Source organism: Sciurus vulgaris, assembly GCF_902686455.1.
Source record: "Sciurus vulgaris genome assembly, chromosome: 6".
In the NCBI taxonomy this organism is placed as follows: Eukaryota; Metazoa; Chordata; class Mammalia; order Rodentia; family Sciuridae; genus Sciurus; species Sciurus vulgaris.
The window spans coordinates 107700284-107720777 of NC_136466.1; the positions used below are offsets into that span (position 1 = coordinate 107700284).

General features: G+C 35.1%; 1 protein-coding gene across 2 annotated transcripts in view; it reads left to right on the plus strand.

The window, feature by feature from the left end:
- AP3B1 (adaptor related protein complex 3 subunit beta 1) overlaps nucleotides 1–20494 on the plus strand; it is a 254893-nt gene that overhangs the window by 201523 nt on the left and 32876 nt on the right. For both annotated transcript variants that reach the window (XM_079143559.1, XM_079143558.1), the window contains exon 23: nucleotides 19949–20180. In XM_079143559.1, the coding sequence (XP_078999685.1) occupies nucleotides 19949–20180 (232 nt within the window). The remainder of the gene's footprint in view (nucleotides 1–19948; nucleotides 20181–20494) is intronic.

The window sequence follows — 20494 nt, forward strand, 5'->3', positions numbered from 1 at the left end:
GACATGAATACTTTTACACCATTGGGGGGTCAGTATGGAGGTTCCTCAAGAGACCAGGAAAGATGTTATGTTGCATACGTGTAACAACAAATTCTACCATTATGTATAGCTATAATGTATACATTTTAAATTTTCAAAAAAAGAAAATAAGCCAAAGAGGAAAAAACATAAGACAAGAATGGAACCACTATGTAATTCAGCTATCCCACTCCTTAGCACTTATCCAAAAGAATTAAAATCAGCATACTATAGTGATACATGAATACCCATGTTTATAGCAGCACAATTCATGATAGCGAAGCTGTGGAACCAGCCTCGAGGTTTGTCAACAGATGAATAGATAAAGAAAATGTGGTAAATACACACGATGGAGTTTTATTCATCCATAAAGAAGAGTGAAATATGTCATTCTCAGGAAAATGGATGGAACTGAAAAGCTTTAAAGAAAGTAAACCAGACTCAAAAAGTCAAGGGTCATGTATTTTCTCTCATGGGAAGCTAGAGAGAATAAAGGGAGGTAAAGGATTTCATGAAAATAGAAAGGAGACAGGTAGGGTAGAGGAAAGCGGGATGGCAAGAAGGAGGTACTGGGGGCTGAAATTGATCAAATTGTGTTATGTGTGTGTATGAATACACCATAATGAGTCTATTGTGTGTAATTATTATACACCAATAAAAATTTTTAGAAAAAGAGGTGACCTTAGATAATATATCGAACACTAAATTGAGGCTTTGAGAAGATAGTTCATCTTTTCATCTGTTTCCATTGCCTGTCTGTTAACCACAAGCAGATCAAAATCAACTCAGGGTGCCCATTAAAATTATAGAAGAGCTATTGGGGCAAAGGGAGTTAAAGCAGCCCTCTAAAGTGTTTCTGGCAAACAGCTATTCAGGTTTGAAAACCACTCAGGTTTATTAGTGTCTCTAATAGTTGTAGTTAAAGTTAAGTGAGAAAATACTGTAGGAAAAACACTTTTTGATGCTTTTCAGATTATAGATCCACCTTTGAAAGTTGTGTGCACTGAAACATTTATACCATAGACTCTGCAGGTAGGTTTTAGAGCACAAGAATTCCCAAAAGTGGTTTACAACTAGGCATCACAGTTGCCTTCATTAGTCTCTATCACTTATAGCTTATTTCCATGAGTTCAGTGGCTTAACAAAATGCAGATTTACAATTACTTTATAGTTTTGGAGGTCAGAAGTCCAAAATGGTTCTCACAGAACTAAAATCACATATCAGCTTGGCTGTTTCTTCTAGAGCTCTAGGGGAAGGTGGGATCTTTCTTCTTCTTTTCACTCTTCCAGCTTCTAGAGGTAGCTCATATTCCTTGGCTTGTGGCTCCCTTCCATCTTCAAAGCCAGCAATGTCTGATGGAGTTGTCCTCACACTGCTTCACTCACTCTCCTGCCTGTGTCATTCACTTATAGAATCTGTGTGATTACATTGGGCCTTCGAAATAATCCAGGATAATCTCCCTCCCAGAGTCATTCCCCCTTGCCATGTAATATAACATTCATAGGTGCTGTGGATTAGGACTTAGACACCTTGAGGGTAGTGGGGGATCATTATTCTGGATAATGGTGGGGGAGAGAGAAGTGACTTATACATACTTACACCTCACACCAAACCTGTCAAATTGCAGAGGATTGGGAGGGAGAGTCATGGCACTTGTTGAGGCCACTGTCGTGCAGAGCCAAAGCTCAGAACCCACCACAGCAAGCATGTACTCTTTGGTCATGATGTTGATTGCTCCCTGGTGAATACTCCTCAGTCCTATAGCTCAGATGGAGCCCTTGCTGTGGATTATGGCTATCTGCATAAACAAACAATCCTTACTTGAGACAGTTCTACTGAACTCTAGTCAAACCCATTCAGATTAAGAGAAATTTGAAATTTTCAGACCAAATTAAATATTATCTCTTCCTATTACAATCTTTTTTAAGTCAGAAAATTTGACACTTAGAATTCAGTAGAATCAGAATTTAGTGTTTCTTGGTGAAACATTGATTGATCTGATTAGATAACTAACTCCTGCTGTTAAGGTAACAAAGAGTTGGTTTATATTCGTATTTTTCAAAAATCATGCAGAAACATGCAAAGAAATTATATTGTGTAGGTTTAGCACTTTCTTAGTTACATGGGACATAAGATCATGCATAAATAATTAAAAAATAAAATTATAAGAATGTCAAAATTGAATGTGATTAAGATCATTAGGGGGCAAGCAGTGTTAAGAGGAATTGAACAGACAATTTGTATTATGGATAATATTTGATATTTAACTTAGTAACATTATTTATGATAGTAAATTTCAAATAAGTAATGATTTAATATGATTTCAGAACTCCAGTGATTTCTGTGTACAAGATTGGCAAACAATAAGGGACCCACTACAGTTTAGGGTTAAAATACAGTATGTTTGGAGAACTATACTTTTTCATCAAAGTATTGTGGTCCTGTGAAATCTGAAATCTTGTTTTTAAAATGAAGTGACATTTTTTGAAAAGAGCCAATATAAGAGATGGAAAATTATTTCATACCTTATGATTATTCCCTGGCTAATCCTTTTTTCTTTGGTATGTTGTGTGAAAGATGACTAGTCATAACTAACCTATCTGGAAACTTCCTGTCTCTCAGACTTTGGGCTTTAAACTAGATGGTTGACCTCACGTTTCTCCTTCCTACAAGTATGGAGCTAGTAACTACTAACTGACCACTACTGTCCATTGGTGGAATAAAGATAGAGGAGTGGTGGGCAAAAATAAGGCCATAAAACCAGTAGAATAGGAGCTCCAAGTTAAATTTTACCATAAATTAGGTGCAGAATTAGCTCAAATAGTAGTTAATGTGGACCACATTCATGCCGTAGCAAATGTTGGAATGACTTAGGTATGACTCCTTTCCTGTTTGGGTGGTAACTTCTTCAGTAAAATCTAAGAGAAAGCAAGCAAAAGGTACCACTACTCAGTGGTAAGGTGGGTGGGCAGTATCCTGTATAGAGTCAATCAATGTTAGTGAAGAGTTGGATTTATTTTTGGACACCAGCCTTTTTTAAAAGCAGTGCGTCATTCTCCAACCAACAAATGCCTGCCATCGCCAGTAATATGTTGGCTTGTCCATTTTCGGCTTGCAGTACAAAATAAATGAAAGCCAAGGACATTACAATTGGGAGGGAAGGAGGACTATTATTTAAAAGGCTTTTAAATGATGTCACTATATATTCTTTTAACAACATCCTCTAAAAGCCTTTGAAAAAATAGTCCCTTCCTCCCTTAGTTGTTAACAAAGACTGTACTGGGGACTGCTCTTTAAAAGGCTGTTAAATGGTGATCCTATATTTTTTAACATCAACATCATTTAGAAACCTTTTAGAGAACAGTCCTCTTCACCCACAACTAACACAGAAAAGGACATGGGGGAAGGGATTACTTTTTTAAAGGCCTTTGGATGGTACTATCAATAAATACAGCAATATTGTTATAAAAGCCTTTGCCAATGGTGATTCAGCTTTTTTGATATGTACTTTTAACCTCATGACCCTTTGTTATCTGACAGAGTGGTATTTTTAACGTTGACTGAAAACTCAATTTACTAATAATCCCAAAAATGCTTTTTATTGAACTTTTTACAGTTTAAAAATCAATTTCACATATACAGTCTCATTTGATCCTCACAGCAGCTCAGTGAAACAGGCAGGATATGTGTAATTAGCTCCATTTTACAGAAGAGAAAAAACAAAGTTCAGTGAGGTTGTGATATAGGTAAGGTCTCACTACTAACAAATGATTGAGTTAAAACCATACCCCAGATCATTTGGCATCTGCTCCGATACCCCATCCACTGTCCCAAGTTATCTTCATTCCTTTTTTTTCCCTTTTTGATGGTATTCTGAATTGGTTTTTTTGACATGTCCAGATACTGAACTGATTCCTTAAAATTAGCATTAAAGTGAGATTCTATAATGTCAGTACTAAAGAGAGATATGTAGGTGGTAGAAACTTTATTAATACTATAATACTGATGAAATAAAAGAAGTGTATAATATGATATCCAGATGTAATCTTCCTGTGATGTTATGACATTCAGACTTTTCTTATTTTGCCTTAGATATATGTTTAAGAAAATATCACTTGAAGTCTGCTTTTAGGCATCTAGTTTATTAAATAACTGATATCTCAAGGACAATTCAAATCTCTTTATTGATTTGTTTTTAAAAATTATCCTTTTAACTAAGAATGCTAATTTGTAATTAAGATCATATTTTAAAAGATTTGCTCAACTATCATTAATCAAGAAATCAAGAAATAATAAATGCTGGTTCTTACCACTTCCTATAGTTCTCCTAAGGAAAGAGAATATATCTGCTATCTTTCATGGCTGACCTTTACTTTATCATAAGCAACAGTTAATGTTTATAGAAAAAATTATAGCTTATTGTGTGGCAGAAATGAGAAATAAAAATATCAATTTCCATTCTTAACTCTGCCACTATTTTTTCCTCTTATACCAAGAAACATTGTCTTTGTTTTTTTCCATTCATGCTAATAAACATTATCTTTAAAAATAATTAAAGGAACATGTTCATTAATAAAACACTTTCATATAGTATCTCACTGACCCCTCATAAAAGAATCCTATGAATTAGGTCATTGTACACTGTAATATACAAATTTAAAGTCAGAGAAGTTAAATGATTTTCTTCTCATCAACTAGCTTGAAGTTCTAACTTAAAACCTATAGTTTTCTTTATTATTGCCACTCTAACTCTGCCTGACAAGAAGGAGGCAACAACCTTTCTTGCTTCTGAAGAAAAATACTTCAGATGTCAAAAACAGGTATAACCTAAAGAAACACGAGGCTAGTACCTGAGAGAAAGCAGATAGACCCCAGTCAAGGACTTGACCCAGAAAGATTCATGTAGCCAGGTGCCTTTATTGTAAAGAAAACTGGTCATCAGAAGGCTTTGCTCCCACAGATTTGAACTCTAAAGAATCTAAAGTTCCTCTGTAGTAAATAAAGTTGTTCTCTCTCCATCCCCACCTCCTCTCTAAAGAATTTAAATATTTACATACAAGTCAGTGAAAAAAACCCATGTTTATATAAATTTTTGTATGTTTGTATCTCTGTCTACCTTATGTCTCAGAGAAACTGTTTTCCCATCCTTGCCCTGTATCAGGAATTTTTCAGCAACTTAATGGTCCTTGGGACTGACATCTCAAAGGTTTAAGGATCCTTTTCCTTCTGTCAGACTCAAAAGAAAGCATCCCTAGAGCAATCTGTTATTTAAAAATTAATGTGCCCATAATAAAACTCCCTTTCCAGTTTGTACACTCAAGACATACTCTTTCCTACCTCTAAGATTTTATCTAGTTGAGATCCACATCTCTTATCTTGGGAGACCTAGGCCCCGCCCCCTAAGTTATAGTTCACTTAAGTCCAAGGTGGCACAGCCAGCCTTTAGAGACTGTTTTTCCATCTCTGCAATAAGTAAAACAGTCACCAGTTTCCCTCACACACTTCTATAAAGTACTATTACATCATCTAGCTTCTGAGAATCTCCATTTGGATCTTGAAGTCATGTAGTAAATATTCTCAGCACGACCTCACTCACAATGGCCTATAATTCTGTCTTTGACAAAATTGTTATTACCAGCAGGATTGTTTGTGTGAAGCTCCCAACTGTTGATTCCAGACCAGTCCATTTTCAGCCTCATATTCCTTCCTTCTATGAGGCCTATTCCATTTTACTGTGTCCTCTTCCCTTCCTTATCCTTCTTACCTTCTCATCTCTTGATCCCTTATCCTCATTCAGTGAAGACCTTGACATCCCATACATACTCTCTCCAGCCCACCATCTTCTTAGGAGACCTCATTGTTCACGTGAACAGCCTGTGAAGGACATAACCTCACAGCCTCTTGATCTGTGCAATTCTGACTTCACCTGCACTTCATTTCAGCCATACCCTCCTTCAATTCAGCACTAAAGTTGTATCTACACCCGTACTTGTACTCCTCAGGCCCTTTGCTCCTCCGCATTTTCTTTTGTGTTCAGCCTAACTTCACAATAACCCTGAAAGAGAGATGTTGGCATCCCCATTTTACAGATGTGAAAAATGAAGTCACTAGAACTTGCTAGAGCTTGGATAACTTTTCTAGTATCATAGGGCTAGCAAGTTATTGAGCCAGTTTCAGCCCAAGTCTATTTAACTTAAGAACCCTGCTTTCTACCATACTTCATCAAACATTTAAAGAGCTAGAACTTCAAGACAATTACTTGTACTGGAGTTTATAGTACAGATTTGGAGTATAAGGAATCTAAAGGCAGGGAGACCACTTAAAATGGCATAATAGTGTGGGCAGAGAAGTAATAAGGGAACAGAAGATTGGGAGGGACACAAAACTTGTAATCATGGCTAAACCTGAGTGGGGAGTTACTTGTATTTCCATACTATGTGAAATTATTTTCAATAATATACATGGGTTTTTACAATTTGAAAAAAGAAAACATTGAAAAATATTTAAGTGTCAGTGAAGACTTGAACTAAGCTGGTAGTAGAGAGAAAATGAAGAATATAAGAGATATCTAACGTGTTTTATATTTGCTGTAGGGGTATAAGTAGGATGTCAAAGATAATGAAAAGGTGTATGAGTTTGGTTACAACAGAAGACATTTTCATTTTTATATTGTATCATTGATATTGTGAGTTAGAAAGCAATACAACCACTAAGATCATCCATCAACAGCATAACATGTAACAACATACAATTACTTTGTGCTTATGTAAAATGTTCTGAGTTCTAAGAAATTCTTTGTATCCAATTATTGGAACCTTTCTGCCAAACACTTTGGAAATCAAATCCAGTTTATTTTTATTAGTACTGTTAAAGCAAAAGCCAGAAAATAACTGTAAAACACAATACTGGAACATACCTGTGAATAATATAACATACCTGTATTCATGGTTCTGGTACTATTTTTTCATGGACATGATAAATATAAGTACATATAAAAAATATTAAATGTCTTGACAGTGAAGCTTAGAGATTTGTCTTTGGGGAAGGGAAGAAACAGGCTATAAATTCTATCCTTACCTCAAAACCAGTAACAATAAACTGAATATGTCTTCTATTTAGAAGTCAGCAAGCTCCCCCAACTCCCACCCCAGTGCTGAGGATCTAACCTAGGGCTTTGTACATGCTAGACAAATGCTTTGCCACTAAGCCATATCCCTAACCCCAGCAAACTTTTTTTTTTTTTTTTTTAATTTGTAAAGGGTCAGAAAGTGAATATTTTCAGCTTTGCAGAATCAACTGCTTAAACCTGCCATTAAGTACAAAAGCAGCCATTAAGAGTATATGCATGAATGAGTGTCATCTGAGTTCCAATAAAACTTGATGTATAAACACTGAAATACAAATTTCTTGTACTTTGAATGTCACAAATTTTTTTTTAATTTTTCAAACATTTAAATGTATAAACCATTCTTAATGCATAGGCTGTACAAAAATAGCCAGTGGACCACATTTGACTTCCTGGCCCCATTTGCTGGTTAACACCATACATAAATATACTTGATTAAATTTTCATAATGTGTTCAGATCTTTTGGCAAATATATTTTAATATATATTGACTATTACCAAAATAAGAGGTGATAGTCTCATGATTTTTATAATATATACAGATTAATGAAAATACATGAAATTATCACAAGTACTTTCTAGAATAGCTAAATTTACATATGTGAGAAAGAAGTTATCCTTAGGGTGATAAACCATTTACTTAAAGCAATATTTGTTGGAAAATTCAAATATGTTTGAGTCTGTGATAGGTGAGTAAATTTGCCCTTTCCTTTTTCTAAATCCTATACTAGGTACGAGACTCAATGCAGTGAATTGAAGGTAAAACAAAGACTCACTGTAGTTTACTGGGTAAAGAAGACAATATTCTCACTTTCTGCTTTATAACTCTTATTGATTGAGACATACATTAGTTTAAAAAGCACTAATTTTAAAGATCAAGCTTACCTCTGTTTACAGCTATTTTCTTACCTCATCATTTTATAAATCATATATCTAAATAGATACTGTTGTAAAATAAGCCAAACAAAGCTAGATATAAGGAGCATTTTATATACTGCAGATCTTCATTTTTTTGAAATTCAAAAACAGAATAGATTGACGGTACTTAAAAATGATTGAGTAACTAAATATAGATTAAAGCATAAAAGGCTGGAAAACATTGTTTTCATAAAGCTTTATGTGGAAATGTCATCTTTGAAATAGTAATGCAGATGCTGAATGAGGTTTATTCTAAGTCACTTACTTGATATTCCATGTTTTATTTTTCAAATCTCATTTTAAATTTTATAATTCAATCATTTTGAACAGCTATGTTCAAAAGAAGTTTTACAACTTTAATCTTAATAATCTCAAAAAAAGCAGACATGCTATGTCATAAAATAACTATTAGTGACTAGTTTGTATCCTATAAATCTAACTTGAGTTGATAATATGGTCCATTACCAGCTAACTGCACAGAGTATTTTTCATTTTACACTCTTCAGTTACTTTTTAGTGAAGTGTTAAAAAATATGAAGCTTTTCTCCTCTCTAAAATTGCACGCTGTCTGTCTGTTATTAGGGAGATAACAGCTCTTATAAATGTTTCAGTAAGCGCTAAGTAGACAGTTATGTGCACTCTCATTCCACGCTTATTTGCTTACTGTAATAAACTGATAAAATATGTGTGGTTTGTCTCTGTGTATCTACAGGCATCATGAGTCACATAGATTTCCTTTAGAAATAATGTTGTGTCTGCAGAATTGATTGCTTATTTTCATAAACCATCTAAAGGTACACAAACGACTTTTATTATTTAAACATATGCTGTGTAAAGATTTGTAGAGGATCATCTTATTGTTACTCGATGCTTTTTGTTCTGTTAACTCTTGGAGGAGGCTTTTTATTTTAGCGTTATTACAGCTACTGAGCTAATTACGTTCTCAAGATTCACCGTGTGAATGACCCTTATCATTTGCTGATAATGCAGCTAAATTTTTAATTCTTTGAACATTAGTAGACACAGTTTAAACTATTGTTTTCAATCCTGTTTATACAAGTTTTACTAAAATAATGCTTAAACCTAAAACTAGATTTCTAGTGTTATGTCATAGAAATCCTTCTAGTCAGTAAGTTGTTCTTTGTGTATACCTTTAAAAGATAGTATTTTTCTTACTTATTTACAATTATATAGAATAGAAAATTTCAAGTCTAGTGATTTCCTAAAACCAACAAATATTAGTATCAGTAGTCTCCATTTATCACCACAGTGTGCTGTGATGAGGCTGTAGTATTTTTAGGAAGTTTTATAATTGAACACTTAGCAAATGAAATATAATTATAACCAATACCTGAGGCATATTATTTACAAATCTGTGTAATAATTTAAAAATAGTAAAATTATGCTTTGAGATCTGAAATGGATAAAATTGTTTTATACATCAAATATTAAAGTAAGGAGTAGAAGGGAAGACAGCAAATAATAAGTAAATTACATACTGCGTTAGAGAATGTATAAGTGGCTATGAGAAAAGAAAAAAGTAAATCAGAAGGAAGAAATGCAGTTGGATTAAGCCTCATTAAGAAGGTAACATTGGAACAAAGGCAATCAGAACTAAGCCATGTTTGTATCTGGAGAATGTACCTTCCAAGCAGAGGGAGTGACCAGTGGGAACATGACTGGTGTGGTTCATTCTGTCCACTGTGTTCAGAACAGACTGAACATAGCAGTTTACTCTATGTTCAGTAGGATGCAGGGGTAGAAGCGAGGAGACTAATTGAGAGGCTGTTAGAAATAGAGAGCTGGTGGTAGCTCAGACCAGGATAACAACAGTGGAGGTAGTGAGTAGTCATCAGGTTTTTCTTTAAGTAATTGGGGATTCCTTCCCTGATCTCTCCCTTCAATGTCAAGTATGATTTTTCTAAGGTGACCACCTCTGTTGTGGCATTTATTATACAAAGTAAATACTTTGTTCTTTCAAGCTATACAGTAAACTTCTTGAGGATTGGGATACTTTGTCTCTTTAGCATGGTGGTTGACATAACTAATTCAATAAATGTCAGTTAGATGAAAGAATAAATAAGAGATTAGTAGCTACATTGTGTTTTAAGTAATAATGCTCTTCAGCCAGGTGACACACATCTGTAATCCCAGCTACTTTGGAGAATGAAGTAGGAGGATTGCAAAGTCAAGGCCAGCCTTGACAATTTAGTGAGACCCTGTCTTAAAAAATTAACTAATTAATTAATTAATGTAATTAAATAAATAAAAGGGACAGGGTTATAGCTCAGTGGTAGAACATTTGCCTAGCATGTTGAAGACTCTGAGTTCAATCCCCAGTGGTGGGGGAGGGGAAAGGAGGGGTGGTGCTTTTCTTGGACAGAGAGCCCTGAAATACCTAATTTTTGCACAAAACCACCTCTCTCCCAATGATACCCCTAGGAGACATAGTATTAGAAGACTAAGACAGAAAATGTGGCACTTTATTACTAATGTAGGCCTTGCTCTCTGATTCCAGTATAGAACAACAGTAAGAGGATGTCCCTCATCAGAGACTGTTCTTTTCTATAGAAGATAGGATTAAATAGCCTTGTACCAAAGCAGGCTACTAGATTAACCTTATGAGATGTGTAATTTTAGTGTTTTTGACCTACAGAGATGAAAGATACATATGGTTCAGTCTAATAAGGCCAGACTTGATCCTACCATTCTAGTATGCATTAGAACCTTAGAGAAAGTCACAAGAGCATATTCTCCTTTCACAAACTTATTTTCCCCTTCAGTTAGTGTTCTAAAATCTGACAAATCTCAATCAGTATGGGATGGAAGAGATTACTTGAAACCCAATTTGAGCTAGCTTAAGTGAGAAAGAAAAATTAATTATAGGAAAGAAGCTGGAGTATTTCACAGAAAAATTAAGCTTCAGGAAGGGTAAAAAGATGTCTGGGCCTCAAGAACCATTCAGACCAAAGTTACCAGCCAAGTTTCCATCTCTTATCTGTGTTTTTCTCTGAAATTTGCTTTATTCTTTCTGTCTGAAACCCTGAGCAATATGGCAGTAAGTGTGGTTACAGACATCGTTAGCATTTTAAATTAGAATTACAGTTGCTTGAAAGAGACTGGCTCAACTTCGTAGACACAAAATCCCAAAATCCCAAGAACAGGACTCTTTGGGCCAGGTATCCATTCCCGAACCAGTTAACTGTGGCCAGGTCATGAAGTGGCTTAAGAACATGATGACTCCATGGAGAACTGAATATGGCAAAGTTCCTAGAAAATAATAGGTTATGTTGAGCAGAAAATCTGATACATAACCACTACAGGATAAAGCACTGGATGTAGAGCCCCCTCAAAAAACCACCACTTGTCTTAAACCAAAAAAAAAAACAAAAAAAAAAACCCAGCAATCGTGCCATAGAACTTTCTTAACACTGTGTTGTCAGCTATCGGAATATTTTATGATACTTCAGAAACCCATAGAAACAATTAACAGGGCAAAACATGGACTTTCATAAAGAGAAGTTAAAAAAAAAAAAATGTCTCATTGACAAAGCCTCCAGCCTATCTGGTACCATTGTACGGATTCCAAAAAGTCACCCTTTAATGTAAGCTATATTTTTGGCTCATCTTTCTTCCTTCAGTTGCCACTATATGACTGTATATGGTGGTCCTACTCGGTGTTAATTTAGCATTTAACTGTTTGAAATAAGTAGCTCTATGAATTGTCAAATGATACCTTCCTGCCAAAGTATATCCAGAAGTGTGAGATAGTGGTGGAAGACACGGGATTCTTAGATCAGAGACAGAGAATTAAGGACCTACAGCAATATCAGTGACCAGAGTAGTGTTATTTGTATCACTCCTTCATCCCCAAATTCCCACATAATGAAAGCCAGATGATTCCTACACATGCAGTATAGAAGACTTCAGACTTTTATGAGAGGCTTTTAGTAAATCTTTCTAGCCTTTGCTCCAGAAGAGGACATTTTCCCTGTAATTCTGGACCACAAATAAATCTCTCTCCTACCCCAGAAGGAGGCATTTACCTCTGACTTCCAAGGTTGTTTGGTGTACATTCTTGAAAAGTGTTTCAGGAGCCAAGTCGTTAATGCCTTTGCTAAGAAAACATGCAGAAATATGAAACCTATAGAGAACTATTCTTCAAAAACAAGGAAAGGTGAGGTGGATAGGGAAGATGGGTATCATTTGTGACTTTTTCTACAAATAACCCAGATAGTAAATATTTTGGGCATTGCAGTCACTCAGCTTTTCTATTGTAGAGTGAAAAAGCAGCCATAAGCAATGTGTAAATGAATGAGTATATCTGTGTTCCAGTAAACTTTATAAAAACAAGCAGCAGGCCATGTTTGGCTTATGGGCTGTGCAGTAACCCCTGTATAACAACATACCTATTGTCAACTGCAATCCAAAAAAATTATATAGAAAATTCCAAAAATAAACAGTTTCATAAGTTTTGAGTAGTTTTTATGACAGTATATTGTTATAATTTTTCTATTTCCAGTTATTGTTAGTCTCTTTCTATGCCTAGCTTGTAAGTTAAACTTGATAATTAGTATATATATATATGGGTTCTGTACCATACATGGTTTCAGGCATCTATAGGACATCTTGGAACATATACCCTGATGATAGAGGAAATATTATGGCTTGCTTACCCCTGCTCTACATACCTGTTTTGGTTAGGGTTGTAAATACCCGCTTCTTTTTTTTTTTTCTTCTTCTTCTTAAACCCTGATTTTTACAACCTACATCTAGGTCACTCTGTAACCTTTTATCCCTTTTTATATACAACAAAATTATTTATATCTGTATTATCAGTGATATCAGAGAAACTATTTACAAGTTCAGCATCTTAGAATATAAACAACTACAGATCTTAACCATATTTCTGGAATCTAGGTTTCTAATCTGATATAAAAATATTGAACTTAAATCTTGCTTTTCTGTCAGGATTAAATGTATTGTATATGAAAATTCTTGAAGGACTTACATAGCCCAGTGTCATTATTGAACAAAAAAACATCTATGTGGTTATCTAGATATTGGAAAAGATTGGCTCAGTATGACTTGTGTGAACTTAGGAAACATTTTCAGTTAGTCTCTTTCTACAAATATGTAAGTACAGGTTGAGTATCCCTTATCTGACATGCTTGGAACTGGAAGTGTTTCAGATTTTGGAGTTTTTCAGATTTTGAAATATTTGCATATACTTCATTGGTTGAACATTTCTGTTTCAAAATCAAATTCTTCAGAATCCAACATGCATCGTGTCAACACTGAACAAGTTTCAGAATTTAAAGCAATTAGGGTTTTGGATTTTCAGATTAGGGATGCTCAACCTATTAACACAGAGTGCCATTTATGATCGTGTTTATTGGTAAGAAAATCTAAACCTCTCTTTATTATTACAGATAACCTTTGAAGATTGTCAGGGAGGGCCTCTTTTAGGTGTTGAATTCATTAGAGAATGTTCCTTTCCTTGAACTTGGTTGAGTGTGGAAGAATGATGGCAGAGAATTATACTGTAGTTTTTCTTGTTTTACACATTTCTTAACATATTTTAAAAACAAATAAAGCTGCAGAACTTTGAGACTAGGTAGAAAAACAAAATAAATGTTTGGACTGTGTGTCCAAGATTAGATGGGGAGAGAATTAATAAATCATCCAAGACGTGTTGATGGCTCTTCAGTGACTAAAGGCTTACCTTCTAAGCTCCTTGTGTGGTATTTAGAATACTAATTCCTGACTGCTTGTCCTGCTTTTCTCAAACTACTTAACACTAGTCAGCTTCCAATTGCTATATAACAAATACCTGAAATAAATAAACTTAAAAAGAAGAAAGGTGTATTTGGGCTTAGCTTTTGGAAGTTTCATGCTAGGCAAGTACTCTACCCCAGCTCAATAGTCAAACATTTCAACTTTCCAAAGCACTTTGACTTCTAAGCTAATAATATTCTCTTCCTTGAATAAAAAGTGTTTTCAAAACTCTTCTTGTTTCATTGCTCAAGAACTCTACATCTGTTATCATTATAAATTCTCAGATGATGATTAGGGTAACCCCAAATAATAGTCCTTAGCAGTGAACATTCAAAGATATGATGGCATCTAAACAAATACACATAGAACAATGTGTGCATGTGTGTGTGTGTGTGTGTGTGTGTGTGTGTGTGTACAAATTCCACTGAAGCTGTAACAGTCAACCTTAAATACAAGCCCTTAGCTTGTAATTATATTTTCCCATTATTACATGTTGATTCCCTTAATTAGATAATAAGACATTGAAGACCCTGATCAGGTCTATTTTCTACAGTGTCCTGGAGATGCAGTTATTATTAAATTATTAAATAGAGGTTTGATATAGACAGTTTTACCTCTCTGAAAACTCATAAAAGGTTGAGCTATATATAATCTGGAGAAAGAAAGCCAAAACTATAATATAAAAAGGAAGAAGATTTTAAAGTTGGAGAAAGCAAGTGTAAAGTAGCACTACAGGTTAGTTTTAATTGTCCCTGAAAACCCGTGCATGCCTTAGAGACTTGATCCTCAGCTTGTTGCTGCTGTAAGGGGGAAGAAGGAAAACTTTAAGAGGTGGGGCCTAGTGGGAGGTTTTAGGTCACTGAAGGAGTACCCTTGAAAGGGAGTAGGGCATACTGATTTCCTTCTGTTATTCTTTTTGCTTCCTGGGTGCCTTGAGGTGAGCAGCTTGCTCTGCTACTCACCCTCAGCCATGATATCATGCCTTGCCACAGACCAAAAAAATAAAATAAAAAAGTAAGGCTTAACTGTTTGAATCATCAGAAAGCTAATGTAGATTAAATGATCCAGTTGCCCCATTACTTTATATAACCGAAATATAAACTCAGGCAGTTATTTATTATATTTTGCAAATAAGCTCTTACAAAATTTTACAATGATTATTTTAGTTTGCCCACACTTTCTAAGTTGAGCTTTGTGAGAAAACTATGTTTAAATGATGCATAAAAGACATGATTTATCATTTTATATATACATATATATGATATTTAACACTCAGATTGTTGTTGATTTTAGGTTATTAATATTAGGTTATTAAGTTTTTAAAATATTGTTTAGTTGTCAATGGACCTTTATTTTATGTATTTATTTATATGTGGTGCTACAAATCAAACCCAGTGCCTCACACATGCCAGGCAAGCACTGCACCACTGATCCACAAACCCAGTCGCATTATTATTGCTACATTTCTAACATCATCAGGTATAAATGGCAAGGCTAATAAGCAATACTGAGGCTTTGGGTGGAAAGACATCTACCACATGGTTTTATAATGGACAGCATTTCTTCATTTAATAATGCTGCCTATGATTTCCATCAAGAGATTAAAGGAAGAATTTAACTAAAAGAGTCCAATATTCAATGAAAAGTAAGGAGATACTTAGCCAAGAAAATATTGAGGGGATGAGGAAATGAGGAAAGATTCTTTTACCAAATAGGAAATAAAGCAATATAGTCTGGGTATAACAGATCAGTCAAGGCCCAGGAATGTCTCCTAGAACATAAATAGAATTTTTGCATTTGTATTTACAAGTCATTGAGGAAGGGCTGTTAATTAGATCATATAGGGACAGTTGCTTAAATATTTGAAGAAAAATCAATGTAGAGTTGATATACCTAAAACATAGCACTCGAGTTGAAAAACTGAAACCTTGGAAGGTCTAAAGGAAACTGTAAGTGAATAACTGATCTCAAAGTAGGAAAGGTCTTTTTAATCATTGAAGAAAAGAAACCACTATAAACTGGAGGCCATATTCTTCAGTGAAAGTAATTCAAGGTGAAAAATCATTCAAGGAGTCAGAATCAGATATGGTTATTATTAGTCAAAATATGTTTATCATTCGTATTTGATACCATCTTATAGTTGAAAACTCTAAGAAAACCAACTGTCAAACTATTAAAATGAATGACAAAGTTAGCAAGAGGCCATATATAGAGTATCTACAGGAAAATACTAACAAAAAGCTTTATAAACTCTTTTTGAAAAGAATATATTTGTATAATTGAGGCTATAGTCTTCTTTTTTTTAATTTTTTTAATTTTTTATTTTATTGTAAACAAATGGGATACATGTTGTTTCTCTGTTTGTACATGGCGTAAAGGCATACCATTTGTGTAATCATAAATTTACATAGAGCAATGTTGTTTGATTCATTCTGTTATTTTTTCCCTTCCCCCCACCCCTCCCACCCCTCTTTTCCCTCTATACAGTGCTTCCTTCCTCCATACTTGCCCCCCTCCCTAACCCTAACTCTAACCCTAACACTAACCCTTCCCTCCCCCCCATTATGTTTCATCATCCACTTATTAGTGATATCATTCGTCCTTTGGCTTTTTGAGATTGGCTTATCTCACTTAGCATGATATTCTCCAATTTCATCCATTTGCCTGCAAATGCCATAATTTTATCATTCTTTATGGCTGAGTAATACTCCATTGTATATATATACCACAGTTTCTTTATCCACTCATCAATTGAAGGGCATCTAGGTTGGTTCCACAGTCTGGCTATTGTAAACTGAGCAGCTATGAACATTGATGTGGCTGTATCTCTGTAGTATGCTGATTTTAAGTCCTTTGGGTATAGGCCAAGGAGAGGGATAGCTGGGTCAAATGGTAGGTCCATTCCAAGTTTTCTAAGGAATCTACACTGCTTTCCATAGTGGCTGCACTAATTTGCAGCCCCACCAGCAATGTATAAGCGTACCTTTCTCCCCACATCCTCGCCAATACCTGTTGTTGCTCGTATTCTTGATAATCGCCATTTTAATTGGGGTGAGATGGAATCTTAGGGTGGTTTTGATTTGCATTTCTCTTATTACTAGAGATGTTGAACATTTTTCCATATGTTTGTTGATTGCTTATAGATCTTCTTCTGTGAAGTGTCTATTCATTTCCTTAGCCCATTTGTCGAATGGATTATTTGACTTCTTGGAGTAGAGTTTTTTGAGTTCTTTATAGATTCTGGAGATTAGCGCTCTATCTGAAGTATGATTGGCAAAGATATTCTCCCACTCTGTAGGCTCTTTCTTCGCATTGCTGATAGTTTCCTTTGCTGAGAGAAAGCTTTTTAGTTTGAATCTATCCCAGTTATTGATTCTTGCTTTTATTTTTTGTGCTATGGGAGTCCTGTTGAGGAAGTCTGGTCCTAAGCCGACATGTTGAAGATCTGGACCTACTTTTTCTTCTATAATCTGCAGGGTCTCTGGTCTGATTCCGAGGTCCTTAATCCATTTTGAGTTTAGTTTCGTGCATGGTGAGAGATATGAGTTTAGTTTCATTCTGTTGCATATGGATTTCCAATTCTCCCAGCACCATTTGTTGAAGAGGCTATCTTTTCTCCATTGCATATTTTTGGCCCCTTTGTCTAGTATGAGAAAATTGTATTTCTTTGGGTTTGTGTCCGTGTCCTCTATTCTGTACCATTGATCTACCTTTCTATTTTGGTACCAATACCATGCCGTTTTTGTTACTATTGCTTTGTAGTAGAGTTGAAGATCTGGTATTGCAATACCCCCTGTTTCACTCTTCCTGCTAAGGATTGCTTTAGCTATTCTGGGTTTCTTATTCTTCCAGATGAATTTCATAATTGCTTGCTCTATTTCTGTAAGGTATGTCATTGGAATTTTAATTGGAATTGCATTGAATTTGTATAGCACTTTAGGTAGTATGGCCATTTTGACAATATTAATTCTTCCTATCCAAGAACATGGAAGATCTTTCCATCTTCTAAGGTGTTCTTTAATTTCTTTCTTTAGTGTTGTATAGTTCTCATTGTAGAGGTCTTTCTTACATTGACAAAATAGTTTAATACACACTGCAGAGTTCAGAGAATTTTAATACTGTTTTTTTTTTATTGTAAACAAATGGGATACATGTTGTTTCTCTGTTTGTACATGGCGTAAAGGCATACCATTTGTGTAATCATAAATTTACATAGAGCAATGTTGTTTGATTCATTCTGTTATTTTTTCCCTTCCCCCCACCCCTCCCACCCCTCTTTACCCTCTATACAGTAGTTCCTTCCTCTATACTTGCCCCCCTCCCTAACCCTAACTCTAACCCTTCCCTCCCCCCCATTATGTGTCATCCTCCACTTATCAGCGATATCATTCGTCCTTTGGCTTTTTGAGATTGGCCTATCTCACTTAGCATGATATTCTCCAATTTCATCCATTTGCCTGCAAATGTCATAATTTTATCATTCTTTATGGCTGTGTAATATTCCATTGTATATATATACCACAGTTTCTTTATCCACTCATCAATTGAAGGGCATCTAGGTTGGTTCCATAGTCTGGCTATTGTGAATTGAGCAGCTATGAACATTGATGTGGCTGTATTTCTGTAGTATGCAGATTTTAAGTCCTTTGGGTATAGGCCAAGGAGTGGGATAGCTGGGTCAAATGGTGGTTCCATTCCAAGTTTTCTAAGGAATCTCCACACTGCTTTCCATAGTGGCTGCACTAATTTGCAGCCCCACCAGCAGTGTATGAGTGTACCTTTCTCCCCACATCCTCGCCAACACCTGTTGTTGCTCGTATTCTTGATAATCGCCATTCTAATTGGGGTGAGATGGAATCTTAGGGTGGTTTTGATTTGCATTTCTCTTATTACTAGAGATGTTGAACATTTTTCCATATGTTTGTTGATTGCTTGTAGATCTTCTTCTGTGAAGTGTCTATTCATTTCCTTAGCCCATTTGTTGACTGGACTATTTGAATTCTTGGAGTAGAGTTTTTTGAGTTCTTTATAGATTCTGGAGATCAGCGCTCTATCTGAAGTATGATTGGCAAAGATATTCTCCCACTCTGTAGGCTCTTTCTTCGCATTGCTGATAGTTTCCTTTGCTGAGAGAAAGCTTTTTAGTTTGAATCTATCCCAGTGGTTGATTCTAGCTTTTATTTCTTGTGCTATGGGAGTCCTGTTAAGGAAGTCTGGTCCTAGACCAACAAGGTGAAGATTTGGGCCTACTTTTTCTTCTATAATCTGCAGGGTCTCTGGTCTGATTCCGAGGTCCTTAATCCATTTTGAGTTTAGTTTCGTGCATGGTGAGAGATATGGGTTTAGTTTCATTCTGTTGCATATGGATTTCCAATTCTCCCAGCACCATTTGTTGAAGAGGCTATCTTTTCTCCATTGCATATTTTTGGCCCTTTTGTCTAGTATGAGAAAATTGTATTTCTTTGGGTTTGTGTCCGTGTCCTCTATTCTGTACCATTGATCTACCTTTCTATTTTGGTACCAATACCATGCCGTTTTTGTTACTATTGCTTTGTAGTAGAGTTGAAGATCTGGTATTGCAATACCCCCTGTTTCACTCTTCCTGCTAAGGATTGCTTTAGCTATTCTGGGTTTCTTATTCTTCCAGATGAATTTCATAATTGCTTGCTCTATTTCTGTAAGGTACACAATTGGGATTTTAATTGGAATTGCATTGAATTTGTATAGCACTTTAGGTAGTATGGCCATTTTGACAATATTAATTCTTCCTATCCAAGAACATGGAAGATCTTTCCATCTTCTAAGGTGTTCTTTAATTTCTTTCTTTATTGTTGTATAGTTCTCATTGTAGAGGTCTTTCTTACATTGACAAAATAGTTTAATACACACTGCAGAGTTCAGAGAATTTTAATACTGTTTTAAAGGTACTTTACATTTTTGTATTATATCTATGTATGTGATTTCCTACTGACATTTGTTATTGTGCTTTATATAATACTTTAGGGAAACCAGAAGTTAAATATCACAAATGCTTGCTCATTTTCCAAAAGAATTAATAACTATATTTACTAATTCATCTTTCAATTTCTTTTTTTCATGTGCAACAGGTCAGTACTCCTGTCTTTGTACCAATGAAAACTCATGTGCTGCTTCATCGAATGAGTGGAAAAGGACTGGCTGCCAATTATTTCTTTCCAAGACAACCTTGTATTTTTGGTGATAAGATGGTCTCTGTACAAATAATTCTGAATAATACTTCTGATCAAAAGATAGAAAATATCCACGTAGGGGAAAAAAAACTTCCTATAGGCATGCAAATGCATGTTTTTCATCCAATAGGTAAATATTAATTCTCTTTTAAAATTATATTGGATAAGCTTTCATTTTAAAAGTAAATAATTTTTAGTAAAATAAATTATTTTATTGACTATTAGAATATTCAGGGTCCCCCTGCCCCCACTTTGGGGGGTTGGTGCTGGGTATCAAACCCAAGGCCTGGTGCATACTAGGTAAGTGCCCTATCATTGAGCTGTCTCCCAGCCCTGTTTTCTCTTTTTAAACTATATTTATCATAGAAGAGAAATATATATATTTCTTTGCCCTTAGTGAATCAGGTCCCAGCAATAGTAATACAAATAGTGATGAAAGAATGG